The 23694-nt window shown below is 41.9% G+C and overlaps 1 protein-coding gene across 2 annotated transcripts in view; it reads right to left on the bottom strand.

The window, feature by feature from the left end:
- The window catches only part of pex1 (peroxisomal biogenesis factor 1), a 104499-nt gene that overhangs the window by 48295 nt on the left and 32510 nt on the right, over positions 1–23694 (bottom strand). For both annotated transcript variants that reach the window (XM_073024584.1, XM_073024583.1), the window contains exons 10-13: positions 15617–15749; positions 13366–13462; positions 9925–10095; positions 6687–6841 (exon numbers count right to left, since the gene is read on the bottom strand). In XM_073024584.1, the coding sequence (XP_072880685.1) occupies positions 6687–6841; positions 9925–10095; positions 13366–13462; positions 15617–15749 (556 nt within the window). The remainder of the gene's footprint in view (positions 1–6686; positions 6842–9924; positions 10096–13365; positions 13463–15616; positions 15750–23694) is intronic.

Raw genomic sequence — 23694 nt, 5'->3', positions numbered from 1 at the left:
TGAGATTCTTTTTCTGTGGGCATACTTAGCAAATCTATAGAATAGTAACTAAACAGGATCAATGGCCAACAAACTATTCAAATGCAAATATAAACAAATAGCAATAAATAACGAGCATGAAATAACAAGATAAAGAGGTCTTAAAGTGAGATTGTCAGCTGTAGGAACACCAGAAGTAAAATTAGTGTAGCTATCTTTGGTTCAAGAGCCTGACAGTTGTGTGGTAGTTAACTTCTTGACCCTGGTGGTGTGAGTCCTACGGCACTTGTACTTTCTACCTGATGGCAACAGCAAGAAAACAACTTGGCCTGGGTGGTGAGGATTTTTGATGCTGGATGCTGCTTTTCTGCAACAACATTTCATATAGATGTGCTCAATGGTTGGGAGGGTTCTTACTCGTGATGTACTGGGCCAAATCCACTAGATTTTGTAGGATCTTTCACTCAAAGGCATTGGCCGTAATGCAGCCAGTCAGCACACTTTCCACCACATATCTACAGAAATTTGTCAAGGTTTTTGATGACATGCCGAATCTACGTAGACTCCAGAAATAGAGGTGTTGTCATGATTTCTTTGCAATTATATTTATATGATGGGTCCAGGACAGGTCCTCTGAGATAGTGACACCCAGGAATTTAAAGTTGCTGGCCCTCTCCACCTCTGATCCTCCAACGATTACTGGCTCATGGACCTCTAATTTCCCTCTCCCGAAGTCCACAATCAGTTCCTAGGTCTTATTGACATTGGTGAGAGGTTGTTGTTATTACCACTCAAATTTTCAGTCTCCCTCCTGTATGCTGATTCATCACCACCTTTGATACAGCCCACAACAGTAGTATCGTCAGCAAACTTGTAAATGGTGTTGAAGCTGTACTTGTTACACAGTCTGAGGTGCAAAGCAAGTAGAGCAGGGGCCTAAGTACACATCGCTGCGCTTATGGAGACTGTGGAGGAAATGTTTTTGCCATTCCAAACTGACTGGGCTCTACAAGTGAGAAAATCCAGGATCCAAATGCACAAGCAGGTATTGAGACCCAGGTCTTGGGAGTTTACTGATTAATTTTGAGGGGATGATGGTATTAAATGTTGAGCTGTAATTGATAAAAGAGCATCCTAACGTATGCATCTTTGCTAACTTGGGGCTAATTGTTGTATTTCCCAGCACCCCCAGTGCAGAAAATAAACTGGTTTTCAGCAACTTATAAAGGATGGAAAGCACATGCTTTGAATTCTCTTTCATCTTTAGTAGGGCAGCATGGTGAATGTAGTGGTTAGAGCAACACTTTACAGCACCAGTGATTGTGGTTCAATTCCTACTGCAGTCTGTACGGAGTTTGTACGTTCTCCCCTCCCCGTGACCATGTAAGATTTGTATGGGGTCTTCCTGTTTCCTCCCACATTCCAAAGATGTACAGATTAGGGTTGGTGAGTTGTGGGCATGCGATTGTAATACTTGCGAGCTGCCCCCAACATTTCCTTGAAATGTGTTGGTCATTGAGACATACACATTTCACTGCATGTTTCAATGTGTGTGTGAAAAATAAAGTTAACCTTCCTTAAGTTGTAAAACTTACCAATGCAGATATAAAACCCATTCTATAGTTTCCATACATTCTCACTATTAGAGACAACATGTACTTCATTATTAAAAAAGGAACCCAAGGCACTAAATACCAGAATAGTTCATGTTTTATAGTATTTATAAAACAAGTTATTATCTTAATTCCAGGTGCCAAACCTTAGCAGAACATCATAAACAGCAGACTAGACAGTGCTGGATCTGGTCCACTGCCCAGGGTTGCTGACTACCACATCGATACCACTGCACTTATTCAGCCAAATACATGAGCTGATCTCCACCCTGGGCATTTCTCCCACATAGCAGGGCAGGCCTCCAACAGTAACTAATCCTCTCAGCTTTGCCTGAGACAACCGCAATAGCTTTTCTACAGCTCTCTTTTGTCAATGTACTTTGAAGTATTCTTAAATGTGACTAGTATTCAAAGGCATTTTAAAAAGTTCACATAGGTTTAATTCCAGTTTTAAAATTAAATTATTTAAACTAAATATTTGGATGGCCTGATAGCGTAATGGTTCACACAGCTCTATTACAGCTCAGGACGTTCCAGAGTTCAATTAGGTAGATAGATAGATAGATAGATACTTTATTCATCCCCATGGGGAAATTCAACATTTTTTCCAATGTCCCATACACTTATTGTAGCAAAACTAATTACATACAATACTTAACTCAGTAAAAATATGATATGCATCTAAAATCACCCTCTCAAAAAGCATTAATAATAGCTTTTAAAAAGTTCTTAAGCAGTTTACTTAAATACATTGAGTCCTAACCCCAGCACTTTAACATATCTTACTCCTGGCGGTTGAATTGTAAAGCCGAATGGCATTGGGGAGTATTGATCTCTTCATCCTGTCTGAGGAGCATTGCATCGATAGCAACCTGTCGCTGAAACTGCTTCTCTGTCTCTGGATGGTGCTATGTAGAGGATGTTCAGGGTTTTCCATAATTGACCGTAGCCTACTCAGCACCCTTCGCTCTGCTACCGATGTTATACTCTCCAGTACTTTGCCCACGACAGAGCCCGCCTTCCTTACCAGCTTATTAAGACGTGAGGCGTCCCTCTTCTTAATGCTGCCTCCCCAACACGCCACCACAAAGAAGAGGGCGCTCTCCACAACTGACCTATAGAACATCTTCAGCATCTCACTACAAACATTGAATGACGCCAACCTTCTAAGGAAGTACAGTCGACTCTGTGCCTTCCTGCACAAGGCATCTGTGTTGGCAGTCCAGTCTAGCTTCTCGTCTAACTGTACTCCCAGATACTTGTAGGTCTTAACCTGCTCCACACATTCTCCATTAATGATCACTGGCTCCATATGAGGCCTAGATCTCCTAAAGTCCACCACCATCTCCTTGGTCTTGGTGATATTGAGACGCAGGTAGTTTGAGTTGCACCATATCACAAAGTCCTGTATCAGTTTCCTATACTCTTCCTCCTGTCCATTCCTGACACACCCCACTATGGCCGTGTCATCAGCGAACTTCTGCACATGGCAGGACTCCGAGTTATATTGGAAGTCTGATGTGTACAGGGTGAACAGGACCGGAGAGAGCACGGTCCCCTGCGGCGCTCCTGTGCTGCTGACCACCGTGTCAGACCTACAGTCTCCCAACCGCACATACTGAGGTCTCTCTGTCAAGTAGTCCACTATCCAATCCACCATGTGAGAGTCTACTCCGGTGCTGTAAGGAGCCTCAGTACATTCTCCCCACAGAATGCATGGGTTTCCCCGAGTGCTTTGCTTTCCTCCCACTCTCCAAAGATATAATGAGTAGGTTAACTGGTCACTGTAAATTCCCCCACGATTAGGTTAGGGTGAATCAGCTTTGTCAGGGATCGCTAGGGCAGCTTGGCTTGAAGGGTTGGAACGGCCGATCCCGCACCATATCGCTAAAAAAAAAATTTAAATTAAAAACTTCACCTTTCACCCTTAACCCATGACCTCTGGTTGTGGTCCCACCCAAGCCCAGTGGAAAGGTCTGCTTGCATTTACCCTATCCATAACCCCTCAAAATTTTGTATACTTCTATCAAATCTCCTCTCAATCTTCTATGTTCTAAAGATACAATCCTAACCTATTCAATCTTACCTTATAACTCAGGTCCTCCAGACCCGGCAACAGTCTTATGAATTTTCACTGTACTCTTTCAACCTTGTTTACATCTTTCCTGAAGGTATGTGACCAAAATGGCACACTATACTCCAAATTGTGCCTCGTTAAGGTCTTAATACAACTTCAAAAAAACATCCTATCTCCTGTACTCAATACATTGATTTATAAACCTACAGCACAATACAGGCCCTTCGGCCCACAATGTTGTGCCGAACATGTCCCTACCTTAGAAATCACTAAACATACCTACAGCCCTCAATTTTACTAAGCTCTGTGTACCTATCTAAAAGTCTCTTAAAAGACCCTATCGTATCCACCTCCACCACCATTGACAGCAGCCCATTCCATGCACTCACCACTCTCTGAGTAAAAAACTTACCCCTGACATCTCCTCTGTACCTACTCCCCAGCACTTTAAACCTGTGTCCTCTTGCGGCAACCGTTTCAGCCCTGGGAAAAAGCCTCTGACTATTCACACGATCAATGCCTCTCATTATCTTATTCACCTCTATCTGGTCACCTCTCATCCTCCTTCGCTCCAAGGAGAAAAGGCCGAGTTCACTCAACCTATTCTCATAAGGCATGTTCCCCAATCCAGGCAACATCCTTGTAAATCTCCTCTGCACCCTTTCTATGGCTTCCACATCCTTCCTGTAGTGAGGCGACCAGAACTGAGCACAGTACTCCAAGTGGGATCTGACCAGGGTCCTATATAGCTGCAACATTACCTCTCAGCTCCTAAACTCAATTCCACAATTGATGAAGGCCAATACACCGTACGCCGCCTTAACCACAGAGTCAACCTGCGCAGCTGCTTTGAGCGTCCTATGGACTCGGACCCCAAGATCCCTCTGATCCTCCACACTGCCAAGAGTCTTACCATTAATACTATATTCTGCCATCATATTTGACCTACCAAAATGAACCACTTCACAGTTATCTGGGTTGAACTCCATCTGCCACTTCTCAGCCCAGTTTTGCATCCTTTCAATGTCTCGCTGTAACCTCTGACAGCCCTCTCCATCTTTTGTGTCATCAGCAAAATGAAGGCCAATGTGCCAAAAGCTTTCTTTATGACCCTTTTTGGGTGAGTAAATTTGCAGATGATACCAAGATTGGTGGTGATTTGGATAGTGTTGTAGATTGGCAGAGAATACAGCATGATATGGATCAGTTGCAGATATAGGCTGAGAAATGGCAGATGGAGTTTAACCCAGATAAATGTGAAGTGTTGCACCTTGGAAGAGCAAATGCAAGGAGACAGTATACAGTTAAGGGTGAAGTCCTTAACAGCGTTGCTGAGCGAAGAGATCCTGGGATCCAAGTTCATAGCTCCTTGACAGTGTCTACACAGGTTGATAAGGTGGTTAAGGCAGCTTATGGAATTCATGCTTTTATTAGTCAAGGTATTGAGTTCAAAAGTCAGGAGGTTATATTGCAACTTTATAAAACTATGGTTAAGCCACATCTGGAGTATTGCACAGTACTGGTTGTCCCACTATAGGAAGGACGTAGAGGCTTTGGAGAGGGTGCAGAAGAGGTTTACCAGGATGCTGTTGGTTTAAAGAGCATGTGCTATCATGAGAGGCTGGATATGCTTGGGTTGTTTTTTTCCTGGAGCGTCAGAGGCTGAGGGGAGATCTGATGCATGTTTACAAGATTATGAGATGCATAGTTAGGGCAGATGGTCAATAACTTTTTCCCAGGGTGGAAATGTCTAATACCAGAGGGCATGCATCGAAGGTGAAAGCGTGTAGGTTCACGGGGGATGTGAGAGGCGAGTGATGGATGCCTGGAATGCGCTTCCTGTTATGGTGGTAGAGGCAAATACATTGGAGGCTTTTAAAAGACATTTGGATAGACACATGGATGTAAGGAAATTCAGAATCAGAATCCTTTATTATCGCCAAGTATGAGGACACATACAGGGAATTTGATGCCGGTTTCCCTGAGCGCTCTCTGTACAGAATTAAAAGCAAACAAAAACAATAGTGCAAATAATCAAACTATATACAATGAGGTCCACCTCATTGAATGTACAGGTGGATGGCAGACTGATGGCATACGGAAAGAAACCGTTCTTGTACCTATTTGTCCTGGCATACAGTGATCTAAAGCACCTACCAGAAGGAAGGAGTTGGAACAGGTGATGTCTAGGGTGTGATGGATCTACAATAATGCTGCTTGCTCGCTTCCTGACTCTAGATACATATAAGTCCTGGATCGAGAGCAGCTTCACACCAATAATCCTTTCTGCAGCCCTGACGGTTCTTTGGAGTCTATTCTTGTCTTGTTTGGTAGCTGATCCAAACCAGACAGTGATGGATGAACAGAGAACAGACTGGATTATTCCTGAATAGAATTGAATCAGCAGCTCCTGAGGCAGGTTGTACTTCCTGAGTTGACGTAGGAAATACAACCTCTGCTGAGCCTTTTTGATAAGAGTGTCCGCGTTGGGTGTCCACTTCAGGTCCTGGGAGATTATGACACCCAGAAATCTGAAGGTTTGATGGAGGGATATGGACATTGTGTAGGTAGGAGGGATTAGTTTTTGGGTGTTTTTGATTTGCTGGTTCGGCATAACATTGTGGGCCGAACAGCATTTTCCTGTGCTGTACTCTTCTATGTTCTATGAAGATAAAGCAGCAGAAAGAAAAATAAATAGATCACTAGTCCACACGCACCATATCACTCAGGGGTCACACAACCCCACACCACGATGCTTCACAGCTGGGTTGAACAGTGCGCGCACAGGTCAGCTGGTCCAACATCTGACATGCAGCTCAGCTGACTCTGAGTGCCAAGAATTGAGTGACTAACACTGCAGAAATCCAAGATGAGCTGACCAGTGAGAGGCAGATAGCTGATGGCTCTCTATAGAATGGTCAGCTGTAGGAGAGCACAGCCCACTGCACCAGTTCAACCTATGACCCTGGGAACAATGTAAAATGGTGCAGCATCAGGTAATTGTAAAGTTGGTTTACCTGGTCCGGCAGTGGAATATTCTGGATACACTGAAATAGATGGGACCCTTCAGCTGAATTTAGAGAGGGATGCAGAGTTTGCTCAGAAATGCTTGTGGCTATCAGTGTGATAACATTCCCATGTGAAACTGCATCAGCAACTAGATACTTCAGAACTGGAAAAACAAAACAGATCTTCAGATTAACAGCACAATAAAACCACAGCAAATCTGTACAAACAGAAACTCTGTCCTGCCAGAGAAACCTTTCCCAATCAAAACTGTAAGTAATCTCGATGAAGGGTCACGGCCCAAAACAATGACATTTTATTCCTCTGCATAGATGCTGCCTGACATGCTAAGTTTCTCAGCATTTTGTGTGCATTAGTCAAGATCCACAAGTCCCAACAATAGCAAGTTGCTCACTCTATCATCGAATGCCAGGCAGATACAAATTTACCTTTACCAAGCCCACTGGTGTTGTTACCCAGTAAATTAGATTCAATCATACATGATCAGTTCTAAACAGCAGAGGGCACTGCAGAGCAAAATGTGTGCAAAACACAAAAATATAACTGCAGATGCTGTGGATCAAAGAATATGTACACAACGCTGGAAGAACTCAGCAGGTCAGGCAGCATCCATGAGAAAAGAGTAGCCAATGTTTCGGGCCAAGACCCTTCATCGGGGGGGGGGTTAAGAGGGCCGAAGCCCAGTAATACAGATAGGGGAGGGGGTAGGGCCTAGAGACGCCAGGTGGAAAACCAATCAGAGGAAAGATAAAGGGGGGAGGGGATAAGCATGAAAGAACTGTAGAGATAAAGAAGCAGAAAGTTGAAAGGGGAGAGAGGCAGAGAGGGACCTGGGATGGGGGGGGGGGGGAGGGAATTACCGACCATTGAATTCTCCAATTTCCGGTAATTCCCTCCCACCCCCCCCCCATCCCAGGTCCCTCTCTGCCTCTCTCCCCTTTCAACTTTCTGCTTCTTTATCTCTACAGTTCTTTCATGCTTATCCCCTCCCCCCTTTATCTTTCCTCTGATTGGTTTTCCACCTGGCGTCTCTAGGCCCTACCCCCTCCCCTATCTCTATTACTGGGCTTCGGCCCTCTTCCCCCCCACCCCCCCCCCCCATTCCTGATGAAGGGTCTTGGCACGAAACGTTGGCTACTCTTTTCTCACGGATGCTGCCTGACCAGCATTGTGTACGTAAAATGTGTGCAATGCCGTAAAGTGGAAAGGTCTGAACCAGCCCCTTTTACAAAACCAATGAAAATTAAAATAATTGTCTCCGAGCATAGCCAGCTGTCAAACCAATCAAATCATAAAAATATCTCTAAATCTCCCTCACTGAACAGTACATGGAATACGATATAGAAAACCTTTTTTTTAAAATGGTAACATTTTAAAATACATGGGTGTTCAGAATCTTTGTATATGTATCACAAGGTTCAGCAAGCAGGCAAACAGTATGGTTTGTAGGGGATTCAGGTAGTTACATCTGAAAAAGTCTTCTGATCTTCCAACAAAAAGACTATAATAAGTGAGCGACAGCTCACCACATTTTTCCTTGAGAAGTTAAACAGGCAGCACTATGTATGTACATCTCTTTGTGCAGGATTAATGGATAACAGGGTAGATACTGAGATGATGTTCCTTAAGGTCGGCATATGCAGAATCAGTGGCACAAACTTACAACAAGGAGTTGACCATTCAGGCGGGAGATAAGAAGAAATTTCTTTAACTGAAGTGTAAGATATACTTGAAATTCAAGGGGGTCACGGAGCCACAGTTGCTGAGTATACTGAAGACAGGGACCACGTCATACAAAAGGAAATGAGCTTAATTCAGTGAAGAGCCATTGTCCTAAACGGTGACGCAGGTGTAAAGTGCCAAAACACCTATCCTGCTCTTACTTTATTTTTAATATGCAAAAATTTAAATCAACAATTAAAATTGCAAACACAAGAGAATCAGCAGATACTAGAAATTCAGAGTAACACACACAAAATGCTGGGGAAGCTTAGCAGGTCAGGCAGCATCTATGGAGAGGAATAAACAGTCAACATTTCAAGCCGAGACCTATCATCAGGACGTGGACTAAAATTGCTTATTTTAAGAAAACACTTAATTTACATAAAACATAATTGAAACATATACTGATGGCAGTTGCAAAAGTGCCTCTCTGCTAGAATGGATTTGCTCCTGCTGTGAGATAATTCCTCATCCACTGAGTTACCTGGCATCACGGCAGAGTCCAGACTTGCTAGGACTTTGGCACACAGCTGCATCATTTCTAAGTAAGCTCCTGTCACAAGAGTTCCCAATTTGAGGTTTTAAGCCACAGAATAACAAACCATTGAATTGATATCAAGTTATCACAGTAACCACCTTGCACTCAACATCAGTAAGACCAAGGAACTGATTGTGGACTTCAGGACAAGGTAGTTGAGGGAACACATACCAGTCCTCATCGAGGGATTAGTAATGGAAAGGGTGAGTACTTTTAACTTCCTGGGTGTCAACATCAGTGAGGCCCCATATCTCAAAGGACGTGTTGTCACTGGAGAAAGCCTAGAAGGGGTTCACAAATATGATTCTAAGAATGAGGAGTATCTGGCAACTTTGGGTCTGTACTCACTGCAATTTAGAAGAATACGTAGGGATCTCATTGAAAGCTATTGAATGTTGAAAGGACTAGATAATGTGAATGTGGAAATGATGTTTCCTATGATGGAGGTATCCAGAACTAGAGGGCACAGCCTCAAAATTGAGGGGTGACCTTTTAGAACAGAGATAAAGAGGAATTTTTTTTAGCCAGAGCATAATGAATCAGTTGAATGCTTTGCCACAGACTACGGTGGAGGCCAAGTCCATATATAAGGCAGATGTTGATCATTTTCTGATCAGTCAGGGCATCAAAAGGATATGGTGAGAAGGCAGGTGTATGGAGTTGAGTGGGATCTGGGATCAGCCATGATGGAATGGTGGAGCAGACTCAATGGGCTGAATGCTCTAATGCTGCTCTTGTCTTACGGTCTTACAGTACAGAAGCAGACCCTTTGGCCCATCTAGTCCATTCCAAACTATTATACTACCCAATTCCATCAAAATGCGCCTGGACCAAAGCTCTCCATACCCCCATGCTCTATGTTAAAAAGAACATAAATAAATGAATTACTGCTCTCTGAATATAGTCCCATTTCAATGCCATTTGCCTGTTCTGTGAAAAGCATTAAAAATTAAGGCTAAAATAATTACTTTGAGAAAGTTGTCTACCAAGAATAGCCTCAGCACTGAGTTCATGTTCAGAAGCAGTGACAGAGCTTGCAATATGATCCAAGTCATCCATAAAGACTACAGAAGGTTGTCTCCATGCTGCCTCAGTGAAAACTTCTTCCCATTTCTTACGGATATTTTCAGCTCTTTTACCTGGACGTAAAACAAAGGATTTGATTACACTTCAGTCAATTCTCATTTTCAGCATTTTAAGATACAGTTGGATTTGCTTTTCAATTTCTGTAAGTGTGGATTTGTTAAAACCATTTGCTAGAAAGATATACTTTTTAAAAATGAGTCAATGTAAGCCTTAAGAGGATCAATTTCTTTTAAATCAGAATCAATTTGAAACAAACACAGAAGTCTAAAAGCCATATTGATGTAGAAACATAGAAAACCTACAGCACAATACAGACCCTTTGGCCCACAAAGTTGTGCCAAACATGTCCCTACCTTAGAAATTACCGGGCTTACCTTCAGCCCTCTATTTTTCTAAGCTCCATGTATCTATCCAAAGTATCTTAAAAGACCCTATCGTATCCGCCTCCACCACCATGACAGCAGCCCATTTCACGCACTCACCACTCTCAGAGTAAAAAACTTACCTCTGACATTTCCTCTGTACCTACTCCCCAGCACCTTAAACCTGTGCCCTCTTGTGGCAACCATTTCAGCCCTGGGAAAAAGCCTCTGACTATCCACACGATCAATGCCTCTCATTATCTTATACACCTCTATCAGGTCATCTCTCATCCTCCTTCGCTCCAAGGAGAAAAGGCCGAGTTCACTCAACCTATTCTCATAAGGCATGTTCCCCAATCCAGGCAACATCCTTGTAAATCTCCTCTGCACCATTTCTATGGCTTCCACATCCTTCCTGTAGTGAGGCGTCCAGAACTGAGCACAATACTCCAAGTGAGGTCTGACCAGGGTCCTATGTAGCTGCAACATTACCTCTTGGCTCCTAAATTCAATTTCACGATTGATGAAGGCCAATACACCATACACATTCTTAACCACAGAGTCAACCTGCACAGCTGCTTTGAGCGTCCTATGGACTCGGACCCCAAGATCCCTCTGATCCTCCACACTGCTAAGTGTCTTAACATTAATACTATATTCTGCCATCATATTTGACCTACCAAAATGAATCACTTCACACTTATCTGGGTTGAACGCCATCTGCCACTTCTCAGCCCAGTTTTGCATCCTATCAATGTCCCGCTGTAACCTCTGACAGCCCTCCACACTATCCACAACACCCCCAACCTTTGTGTCATCAGCAAATTTACCAACCCATCCCTCCACTTCCTCATCCAGGTCATTTATAAAAATTACAAAGAGAAAGAGCCCCATAACAGATCCCTGAGGCACTCCACTGGTGACCAACCTCCATGCAGAATATGACCTGTCTACAACCGCTCTTTGCCTTCTGTGGGCAAGCCAGTTCTGGATCCACAAAGCAATGTCCCCTTGGATCCCATGCCTCCTTACTTTCTCAATAAGCCTTGCATGGGGTATTTATCAAATGCCTTTCTGAAATCCATATACACTATATCTACTACTCTTCCTTCATCAGTGTGTTTAGTCACATCCTCAAAAAAAATTCAATCAGGCTCGTAAGGCACAACCTGCCCTTAACAAAGCCATGCTGACTATTCCTAGTCATATTATACCTCTCCAAATGTTCATAAATCTTGTCTCTCAGGATCTTCTCCATCAATTTACCAACCACTGAAGTAAGACTCCCTGGTCTATAATTTCCTGGGCTATCTCTACTCCCATTCTTGAATAAAGGAACAACATCCGCAACCCTCCCATCCTCTGGAACCTCTCCCGTCCCCATTGTTGATGCAAAGATCATCGCCAGAGGCTCAGCAATCTCCTTCCTTGCCTCCCACAGTAGCCTGGGGTATAACTGAGTGGACAAAAGAAATCAGACATGCACAGCAACTTCAAAGATCAATGTAAATTCATTATCAAAGAACATATCTGTTAGCAAACAAGACCCTGAGATTCATTTTCTTATATTATATCACATATAATATCACAATTACAGAATGGAAACAGGCCATCTCGGCCCTTCTAGTCCGTGCCGAACGCTTACTCTCACCTAGTCCCACTGACCCGCACTCAGCCCATAACCCTCCATTCCTTTCCTGTCCATATACCTATCCAATTTTACTTTAAATGACAATACCGAACCTGCCTCTACCACTTCTACTGGAAGCTCGTTCCACACAGCTACCACTCTCTGTAAAGAAATTCCCCCTCTTGCAGGCATTTACAGGAAAAAAATGAATAAATAAAATCAATGAAAAACCATACATAAAGACTGACAAACAACCAATGAGCAAAAGAAGAGAAACTGCAAATAAAATAATAATAGTGAGAACATGAGCTGTAAAGAGTCTTTGAAAGTGAGTCTGTAGGTCGCAGAATCAGTTTAAAGTTATGGTGAATGAAGTTATCCACCTTGGTTCAGGAGCCTGATGGCTGTAGGGGAACAACTATTCCTAAACCTGGCCATGCTCTCTTCTCACTACCACCATCAGGCAGGAGATACAACAGCCTTAGGTCCCACAGCACCAGATTCGGGAACAGTTATTACCCTCAACAATCAGGCTCCTGACCCAATGTGTATAACTTCACTCACCTCAACACAACTGATTTCACAACTAGTGGACTCACTCTTAAGAACTCTACAACTTAGGTTCTCAGTATTATTTACTTGTCTTCTTTTGCACATTGGTTGTGTGTAGTTTTTCATTGATTCTATTGTATTTCCATTGTCCTACTGTGAAAGACTGCAAGAAATGAATCTCAGAGCAGCATATGGTAACATGGGTGTTCTTTGAACTTTGAATGTAAACAACATCCACTGCCTTTCCTACATCATCTTTCTTGATAACCTTCAAAGTGGTTAGATGCAACTACCATGCATAATGCACGTTGACCAACCCTAATAAGACTCCATCTATCCAAATACTTTATATTGGGTCCCTTAGAATTTCCAGGTCGGTATCTTTATCTGACTGGTTCAATTACTGAAGCTGTATTCAAAACTTTCAAGTACTGGTTTACAGCAGGGTTTTCCAAACTGGGCCCCACGGACCCTTGGTTAATGGGAAGGCTTATTTGCATACAACAGGTTGGCAGCCCCGATCAGATTTAAGGTGTATAAATCAAACAAACCAGGAGTTAGACCCTTAGTCTCAGTAGCAGTGACATGAAATTAGTGGCCATAATGACCCTGAACTTTGGTCTGGTCCACATCTAATCTATTGCGTGGTAAACTTTCATCTGCTATCAGACACAACTATCAGAAACTCAGTGGCAAATCAGGATTGAACAAATTATGTTGGTCCTGACATGCAAATCTCAAGTGAATAACGAAGGCATCTGTGAGTTACTGACTCTCACCTTGCAAAGCTTTACAGTCAATAATTTCTACATGGGCTTCCAGCTTCTCTGCGGCTTCTCTACACAGAGCCTTTGCCAAAGTGGTTTTCCCACTACCCTAGATAAAAGTAAGTTTCCAAATTAATGATGAGTGACTGAATAATTATTTCAAAGCCATTTATTTACAGATTAACCAAAAAAGGTATAGCAGCAACTGCTTCCTGATTAGTGGTTTTTGAAGATATTTTGTTAAGACTATTCATAAAAAAGATCTTTCAAAAGCTCAGAGCAACACACACATAATGCCTGAGGAACTCAGCAGGTCAGGCAGATCTATGGAGGGGAATAAATACTTGACATTTTGGACTGAGTTGAAGTTTCAGTCCTAATTAAGGGTCTCTGCTTGAAATGTTGACTGTTTATTTGGCATAAAAACAAAAGATTTTGCAGATGCTGGAAATTCAGAGCAACAGAGAAAATGCTTCCTAAGATATGAAACACCAGCCCTAATCTATACACCAAGCTCATTGATAAGCACACAGTCTTTTGATGGTGCAGACATTTTAAATCCTGCTTCAGTAAATTTCCTGCCCCCATTTTGTTGAAGCTTGTCCATAGTTTTCAAATTGAACTGCTTCTGACACTGCCTCAAGAGTCACTCTTTGTGACAGTCATGAGGCAGAACGTAAGAACATAGGGCATGAGTAGCCATCTGGCCCATCAAGCCTACTCTGTCATTCAATAAGATCATGGCTAATCTGGCCATGGACTTATCTCCACCTACCTGCCTTTTCCCCATAACCCTTAATTCTCCTACTACGTAAAACTCTATCCAAGCTTGTCAGAAGTCAGAATGCCCGGCACACTGTTAACTCTGGGCTTTGGACCGTATGATCATTTTGTTATACCACTATAAGACACAGGAGCAGAATTAGGCCATTTAGCCACTATTCGTTCAAAGCTGATTTATTCCCTCTCAACTCCATTCCCCTGCTTTCCCCCGATTCAATGACTAATCAAGAACCTATCAACCTCCGCTTTAAGTATACCCAATGACTTGACTTCCATAGCTGTCCGTGGCAATGAACTCCACAGATTCTCCACTCTCTGGCTAGATGCTGTGGATTGTTTACCTGGGATCCCATGAGGATGATTTCCAAAGTTATTTCAATTAAGTATTCTGTACTGTCTGATTTTTTAAAATATATGCTTCATTCAGTTTCTGATTAAAACTGATCTGTAATGCCAGACGCCAGGGGTGTTTTTGGTTATCTGTCCTTATCCAAGATTTCTCATTGGGGTTTCTGCTCACTGGCTAAACATGAATGAGCTTTTGGGTTTCAGTCTGAAACATAAACTGCTTATTCCCCTCCTTTGATGTTGCCTGGCCTGTTGAGTTCCTCCTTGTTCTGTTAGGTTTATAATTTATGGTCAGACTTCAAAGTTCAACTAGCGAGCTGCAGAAAGAAAAGAGTTAAAATTCTGTGCATCCACTCCTGAAGGTTGTAAACTGTTCTTCGATGTCTAACTTGTTTTTTTTTTACTTTCCTTTTTGATTCCTCCTTCTTAAACTATTCATTTCCAATTTCTTTTTCTCCATCCAGTTCCCTCCACCATCTCCTCTGTCATTCCTCTCCATCTCCTTCTCTATCCTTAAATTAAATAAATACTTCTCTTGCTTTTCAGTTCTTAAAATTTTGAAATACAGAAGCATAGCAGTTAGTGTAATGCTTTAGGACTTCAATTCCCACTGCTGTTTGAACGTTCTCACCGAATGAAATCACATTGAAACCTACCGAATATTGAAAGTTCTGGACAGAACGGAGTTGGAGAGCATGTTTCTTGTGCTGGGGGAGTCTAGGACCAGAGGGCACAGCCTCAGAATAAAAGGTTGTCCATTTAAAATGGAGATTAGGAATATCTTGAGCAAAAGAATGGAGAATCTGTGGAATGCATTGCCATAGAAATCTGTGGAGGCCAAGTCAATGTGGATAGCTTCTTGAGTAATTAAGGCATCAAAGGCTACGGGGAGAAGGCAGGAAATTGAGGTTGAAAGGGATAATAAATCAGTAATGATGGATAGCCGGATCAACATTGATGGGCCAAATGGCCTAATTCATTCTTATTTCTTATGGTCTTGCTACTCCAGTATATTCTCAGCTACTGCAATTGTAATACTAAAATGTTAACATATTTGCAGTAAATCAGTGTAGGAGATTATCATTGATAATCTCACAATGTATATTCTATATTAAAAAACGCAGTCTATCACCTTTACTCCTGTGAGTAAAAGAGCTCCACTTCGGAGACCTTGTGCAGTAGAGGCAATTTCCCGTGACAGAGGGTGGCCCAGGAGACTGAGAGAGACGTGCTCAAAGGCTGGAATGGCAAGTTCATGAACAGCACTGCAAAACAAGAGTTTATTTTACATATTATATATAACGCATAGATGTGTTTTAAAAACAAACGGCCTACAAGTAGGCACAAAGAATTCAATTAGATAATTCCTAGTTCAACATTTTCAATTTGACAAAAATGCTCACTACAAAAATGCACTACTTAAAAACTCTGAAAACAAAATACATGCAATTAAGAATCCTGAGGCAGCCTTCCACAGTTGGGACACCTTCACACAGAGAAATCTCTCTACTAAACAGATAAGTTAACGTTCTACTAGAAGGTGAAGAGGAGATTTACCAAAATGCTGTCTCGATTAGAGAAAATGTCTTATGAGGCCAGGTTGAGCGAGCCAGGGCTCTTCTCTTTGAAGTGAAGGACGATGACAGGTGACTTGACAGAGGTGTACAAGATGATAAGAGGCAGAATTTTCTCTTTCTGCATAAATATGACCTAAAAGGTGATAAGACCTTCACAAAGGTCCTAAAACTAAATAAAGAGACCAATTAAATAATTAACACAAAAAACATTACACTTGTTCAGTTATTTATTGAGAAAAATATTATGTGTATTTGTTGGAAAAAGTATGTGAACCTTTGCTTTCAGTAACTGGTATAACCTCCTTGTACAGCAATAACTTCAACCAAATGTTTCTGCTAACCGTTGATCAGTCCTGCATAATCGGCTTGGTGGAATTGTAGGCCATTCCTCCTTACAAAACTGCTTCAACTCTGGGATGTTGGTGGGCTTCCTTGCAAGAACTATTTGCTTTAGGTCTTCCTCAATATTTCCATAGGATTAAGGTCAGTCTTGACTCAGCCATTCCAAAACACAGATTTTCTTCTTTTTAAACATTCTGTTGTTGATTTACTCTTGTCTTCTGCATTGATTGTGTAGATCGTGTGGATCATCAGAGGCTTTTTCCCAGGGCTAAAATGGTTGCCACAAGAGGACACAGGTTTAAGGTGCTGGGGAGTAGGTACAGAGGAGATGTCAGGGTTAAGTTTTTTTACTCAGAGTGGTGAGTGCATGGAATGGGCTGCCAACAATGGCGGTGAAGGCAGATACAATAGATTCTTTTAAGAGACTTTTGGATAGGTACATGGAGCTTAGAAAAATAGAGGGATATAGGTAAGCCTAGTAATTTCTAAGGTAGGGACGAGTTCGGCACAACTTTGTGGGCTGAAGGGCTTCTATTGTGCTGTAGGTTTTCTATGTTTCTATTATCTCATTGCATTATTCAACTTCTATTAAGCTTCAGGTGACAGACTGCGACCCTGACACTCTCCTGTGAAATGTCTCAATATAATTTTGAATTCATTATTCCCTAAAAGATTGCAAGCTGTCCAGGCCCTGAGGCAGCAAAACAACCCCAAACCACGATACTCCTTCCACCATGCTTCAGTTGGGATGAGGTTTTGGTGTTGGCTTGTAATGCCCTTTTTTCTCCGAACATAGCAATGTACATTTCTGCTAAAAAAAAAGTTCAACTTTTGTCTCATCTGTCCACAGAACATTGTTCCAGAAGTGTTGTGGAACATCCAGGTGGTCTTTTGCAAACTTGAGACGTGCAGCAATTTTTTTCGTGGAGAACAGTGGTTTCCTCCACGGTGTACTTCCATGAACACCATTCCTGTTGAGTGTTTTTCTTATAGCGGACACGTGAACAGAGACTTTAGCAAGTTCTAGAGATTTCTGCAGGTCTTTTGCTGATACCCTTGTGTTCTTTTTCACCTCTTTCAGCTTTGCACATTGCGCTCTTGGTGTGATCTTTGCAGGATGCTCACTCCTAGGGAGAGTAGCAACAATACTGAGTTTCCTCCATTTGCAACCAGTTTCTCTTACTATGGACTGATAAACACTCAGGTCTTTAGAAATGTTTTTGTAGACTTCTCCAACTTGATGCATCTCTAGAATTCTTCTAAGTGCTTCTGAAAGTTGTTTGGATTATGGTGCACATAAACAGATTTTTCTTGAGAAGAGCAGGCTCTATCAGTAACCTGACTTTGTGTCTCTTTTTTTAAAAACAGGGCAGAGCACCACTACAACCCACACCACCAATCTCATCTCATTGATTAGAAACATAGAAAACCTACAGCACAATACAGTCCCTTCAGCCCACAAGGTTGTGCCAAACATGTCCCTACTCCTAAGCTCCATGTGCCTAACCAAAAATCTCTTAACAGACCCTATTGTATCCACCTCCACCACCTTTGCCGGCAGCCCATTTCACGCACTCACCACTCTCTGAGTAAAAATCTTACCCCTCTACACCTGACTCTGAATAGTTTTTGTAGAAGGCGTTAACCGAGGTTCACATACTTCTCCAACAAATACATGTAATATTGGATCACTTTTCTCAATAAATAAATGAACAAGTAGAATGTTCTTGTGTTATTTATTTAATTGGGTTCTCTTTATCTAGTTGAAGAACTTAAATGAAGATCTGAACACATTTTTGGTCATATATATGCAGAAACAGAGAAAACTCTACAAGGTTCACAAACTTTCTAGTATGACAGTAGATACAGTGGACAGCTAAAGACTCTTACCCAGGGTGGAAATGGCTAATAAAAAGGGACATAATTTTCAGGTGAATGAAGGAAAGAAGAGGGGGAATGTTCGAGGTAGGTTTTTTTCAAAAACACAAAGAATGGCAGGTGTGTGGAATGCCTGGCCAGGAGTGGCGGTAGAGGCAAATATATTAGGGACATTCAAGACACTCTTAGAATAGACGCGTGGATGATACAAAAATGGAGGTTATGTAGGAGGAAAGAGTTAGATTGACCTTACTGAGTAGGTTAAAAGCTTGGCACACGTCATGGGCTGAATGGCCTTTGCAATATGCTGTAAAGCTCAGGGGTTGGAAAGATGTTGCCATCTATTGTTAAGGTTGTGGTTTTGGGGTACTTGGAGGCAATGATAAAATAGACCATTGTCAGCAAGGGAAGATTATGCCTGACAAATTTGTTGGGCTTCTTTGAAGAAATAACAAACTGGATAGATAAAGGAGAATTGGTCGATGTTGTGTACTTGGATTTTCAGAAGGCCTTTGACAAGGTGCTACATGAGGCTGCTCAACAAGCTACGAGCCCATGCTATTACAGGAAAGATTCTCGCATGAATAAAGCAGTGGCTGATTGGCAGGAGGCAAAGAGTGAGAATAAAGGGAGTCTTTTCTAGTCGGCTGCTGGTGACTAGTGGTGGTGCACAGGCTTCTGTGTTGAGACCTTTTTTTTTTACATTTTATGGCAATAATTTGGATGATGGAATTGATGACTTTGTTGCAAAGATTGCAAATAATACAAAGATAGGTGGAGGGCAGACAGTTTTGAGGAAATAGAGTAGATACAGAAGGACTTAAACAAATTAGGAGAATGGGCAAAGAAGTGGCAGATGGAGTACAGTGTTGGGAAGTGTACGGTCATGCACTTGGCAGAAAAACTGAAAGGGCTGACTGTTTTCTAAATGGAGAGAAAATACAAAAATCTGAAGTACAGAGGGATTTGGGAGAGCTTGTGCAGGATTCCCTAAAGGTTAATTTGCAGGTTGCATTTGTGGTGAGGAAGACAAATGCGATGCTAGCATTCATATCAAGAGGACGAAAATATAAAAGTAAGCATGTAATGTTAAGACTTCATAAAGCACTGGGAAGGCCTTATTTGGGAGTATTGTGAGCAGTTTAGAGCCCCTCGTCTTAGAAAGGATGCGCTGAAGCTGGAAAGGGTTCAAAGCAGATTCAAGAAAATTATTCCAGAATTGAACGGTTTGTCAAATGAAGATCGTTTGATGGCGCTGGGCCTGTATAATTAACTGGAATTTGGACAAATGAGGGGTGACCTAATTGAAACCTACCCAATGGTGGAAGGCTTTGATAGAGTGGATATGGAAAAGATAGTTCTTTTGTTGGGAGAGTCTAAGACCATAGGACACAGCCTCAAAATTAAGTTGAGTTCTTTTAGAATGGAGATGAGGAGAAATTTCTTTAGCCAGAGAGTGGTGAATCTGTGGTATTTGTTGCCAATGACAGCTGTGGAGGCCAAGTTTTTAAATGTATATTTAAGGCAAAGGTTGATAAATTCTTGATTCGTCAGAGCGCAAAGGGATATAGGGAGAAGGCAGGAGATTGAAGCTGACAGGAAATTTGAATCAGCCATGATGAAAATGGAAGAGCAGACTCAATGGGCCAAACGGCCTAATTCTGCTCCTATATCTTATAGTCTTGTACTGTATGTTCAGCAGATATTCAAATCAAGCCATGATTAACAGTCATACTGCTGAGTTATCCAACACAACAGAAAGCTTCCCAGAAAAACGCTGGAGGATTAGAGGATAGCTCATGTAGTTCCTTTGTTTAAAAACGGCTCAAAAAGTAAGCCGGGAAATTATAGGCCGGTAAGTTTGACTTCGGTAGTAGGTAAATTATTGGAAGGAATACCAACAGATAGGATCTACGAGTATTTAGATAGACAGGGATTTATTAGAAAAAGTCAGTATGGCTTCGTGCGTGGTAGGTCATGTTCAACCAATCTATTAGAGTTTTTTGAGCAAGTTACCAGGAAAGTGGATGAAGGGAAGGCAGTGGATGTTGTATACGTGGACTTCAGTAAGGCCTTTGACAAGGTCCCGCATGGGAGATTAGTTAGGAAGATTCAGTTGCTAGGAATACACGGAGAGGTAGTAAACTGGATTAAACATTGGCTCAATGGAAGAAGCCAGAGAGTGGTAGTGGAGGATTGCTACTCTGAGTGGAGGCCTGTGACTACTGGTGTGCCACAGGGATCAGTGCTGGGTCCATTGTTATTTGTCATCTATATCAATGATCTGGATGATAATGTGGCAAATTGGATCAGCAAATTTGCTGATGACACAAAGATTGGAGGTGTAGTGGACAGTGAGGAAGGTTTTCAAAGCTTGCAGAGGGACTTGGACCAGTTGGAGGAATGGTCTGAAAAATGGTAGATGGAGTTTAATGCGGACAAGTGTGAGGTATTGCACTTCGGAAGGTCAAACCAAGGTAGACCATACAAGGTAAATGGTAAGACACAAAGCAGTGCAGTAGAACAGAGAGATCTGGGAGTACAGATACATAATTCCCTAAAAGTGGCGTCACAAGTAGATAGGGTCATAAAGAGAGCTTTTGGTACATTGGCCTTTATATATCAAAGTAATGAGTAGAAGAGTTGGAATGTCATGGTGAGGTTGTATAAGACATTGGTGAGACTGAATTTGGAGTATTGTGTGCAGTTTTGGTCACAGAATTACAGGAAGGATATTAATAAGGTTGAAAGAGTGCAGAAAAGGTTTACAAGGATGTTGCCGGGACTTGAGAAACTGAGTTACAGAGAAAGGTTGAATAGGTTAGGACTTTATTCCCTGGAGCGTAGGAGAATGGGGGGTGATTTGATAGAGGTGAATAAAATTATGATGGCTATAGATAGAGTGAATGCAAGCAGGCTTTTTCCACTGAGGCTAGGGGAGAAAAAACCAGAGGTCATGGGTTAAGGGTGAAGGGAGAAAAAGTTTAAAGGGAACATTGGGGGGGTTTCGTCATGCAGAGAGTGGTGGGAGTGTGGAATGAGCTGCTAGATGAAGTGGTGAATGCAGGCTCACTTTTGACATTTAAGAAAAACTTGGGCAGGTACATGGATGAGAGGGGTTTGGAGGGATATGGTCCAGGTGCAGGTCAGTGGGACTAGGCAGAAAAGTGGTTCGGCACAGCCAAGAAGGGCCAAGAGGCCTGTTTCTGTGCTGTAATGCTCTATGATTCTAAAAACAGAAGAAAAAAATCTTCCAAAGTGACTAGAAGAGAGTATTAATAAATAACCCTGAATATATCCTGATGATTATTTGGCAAATTTAAAGCTCTATTGGTTGATCAAGCAGGAAGTGGGTTGCTAATGATCATTCACTAAAATTACTTTTGGTGTGAGATTTGGTATTCCTCCACTAGCAAGTTACTACAGATATACCATGGACAGCATTCTAACTGGTTGCATTACTGTCTGGTGTGGAGGGGATGCTACACAGGATCGGAAAAAACTGCAGAGTTGTAAATTCAGTTGGCTCTATCATGGGCTCTGGCCTCCACAGCATCAAGAACATCTTCAATAGGCAATCCCTCAAGTGGCAGCATCCATCATTAAGGGCTCTCATCACATAGGACATGCCGTCTTCTCAAGGTGATGGTACAGGAGCCTGAAGACACAAACTCAATGCTTCAGCAACAGTTTCGTTCCCTCCGCAATCAGATTTCCAAATGGACAATGAACCCATGGACACTACCTACCTCTCTACGTTTTCATTCTTCTTTGCTTTAATTTTGCACTACTTATTTAATTTATTTTTCGGCTTGTTTTTGTAATTTATAGCTTTAAAAAAATTATCATCATGCATTGCAATGTACTACTGCCACATGACAACAAATCTCACAACACATGCCAATGATATTAAACCCAATTCTGATTCTGAAAAATATAAAATCATACCCAAGGTTCAAACCTATTGTGTAACCCAAACAAAATGCTGGATGAACTCAGCGGGTCAGGCAGTATTTATTGAGAAGAGTCAACAGTTGATGTTTCGGGTCAAAGTACTGTACTTTAGACAGGGTCAGGGAGTATATAAAGGACGTTGGAGGTGCCAGAAATTGAAGTGTTGAGAAGGAGTAGCAATGCCTTGGAACACGGATAGGACAGGAACAGAACTTGTGCAGAAACTTGTGTCTCAGTCCAGGAACACCAAGGTTGATGGTGTGAGAACATATGGTCACTGGGGTTATTGAAAAACTCAGATCGAAGGAAAAGAGCTGGGAAGGATTGAGAGGTCAAAGTTCAAAGTAAATTTATCATTAAAGTATATATATGTCATCATATACTACCCCAAGAATAGTTTTCTTGTGGGCATTCACAGTAAATATTAAAAAAACCACCACAGAATCAATGGGAAACTACACATGAATAAAGATGAACAAACGTGCACAAGATGAACTCAGAGGGTGGAACTTAGGATGATGGCACCTAACAGCAACTCCTTCACTTGCATCTTCGGACACAACTCTACCTCTATCTTTAATATCTCTTTTCTTCCCTCTTCAGGGTTCATTTGGAGGATATGAGCTACGATGAAAGATTGAAGAATGCAGTAGTACAGAGTGATCTAGGAATAATGGTGCATAGTTCCCTGAAGGTAGAATCTCACGTGGATAGGGTGGTGAAGAAAGCTTTTGGTATGCTGGCCTTTATAAATCAGAGCATTTAGTATAGGATTTGGGATGTAATGTTAAAATTGTACAAGGCATTGGTAAGGCTGAATTTGGAGTATTGTGTACATTTCTGGTCACCGAATTATAGGAAAGATGTCAACAAAATAGAGAGAGTACAGAGAAGATTTACTAGAATGTTACCTGGGCTTCAGCACCTAAGTTACAGGGAAAGGTTGAACAAGTTAGGTCTTTATTCTTTGGAGTGTAGAAGGTTGAGGGGGGACTTGATAGAGGTATTTAAAATAATGAGGGGGATAATAGAATTGACGTGGATAGGCTTTTTCCATTGAGAGTAGGGGAGATTCAAACAAGAGGACATGAGTTGAGAGTTAGGGGGCAAAAGTTTAAGGGTAACACGAGGGGGAATTTTACTCAGAGTAGTAGCTGTGTGGAACGAGCTTCCAGTAGAAGTGGTAGAGGCAGGTTCGATATTGTCATTTAAAGTAAAATTGAATAAGTATATGGACAGGAAAGGGTTATGGGCTGAGTGCAGGTAGGTGGGACTAGGTGAGAGTAAGCGTTCGGCACTGACTAGAAGGGCCGAGATGGCCTGTTTCCGTGCTGTGATTGTTATATGGATATATGGAATAGGTTAGGATTTTATTCTAGAACATAGGAGATTAAGAGGAGATTTGATAGAGGTATACAAAATTACAAGGTGCACAGATAAATGCAAACAGGCTTTTTCC

The sequence above is a fragment of the Hemitrygon akajei genome, chromosome 20 (genome assembly GCF_048418815.1).
Source record: "Hemitrygon akajei chromosome 20, sHemAka1.3, whole genome shotgun sequence".
NCBI classification, from domain to species: Eukaryota; Metazoa; Chordata; class Chondrichthyes; order Myliobatiformes; family Dasyatidae; genus Hemitrygon; species Hemitrygon akajei.
The sequence above is the reverse complement of the archived record's forward strand: the minus strand, read 5'-3'. Positions and strand labels throughout refer to the sequence as shown.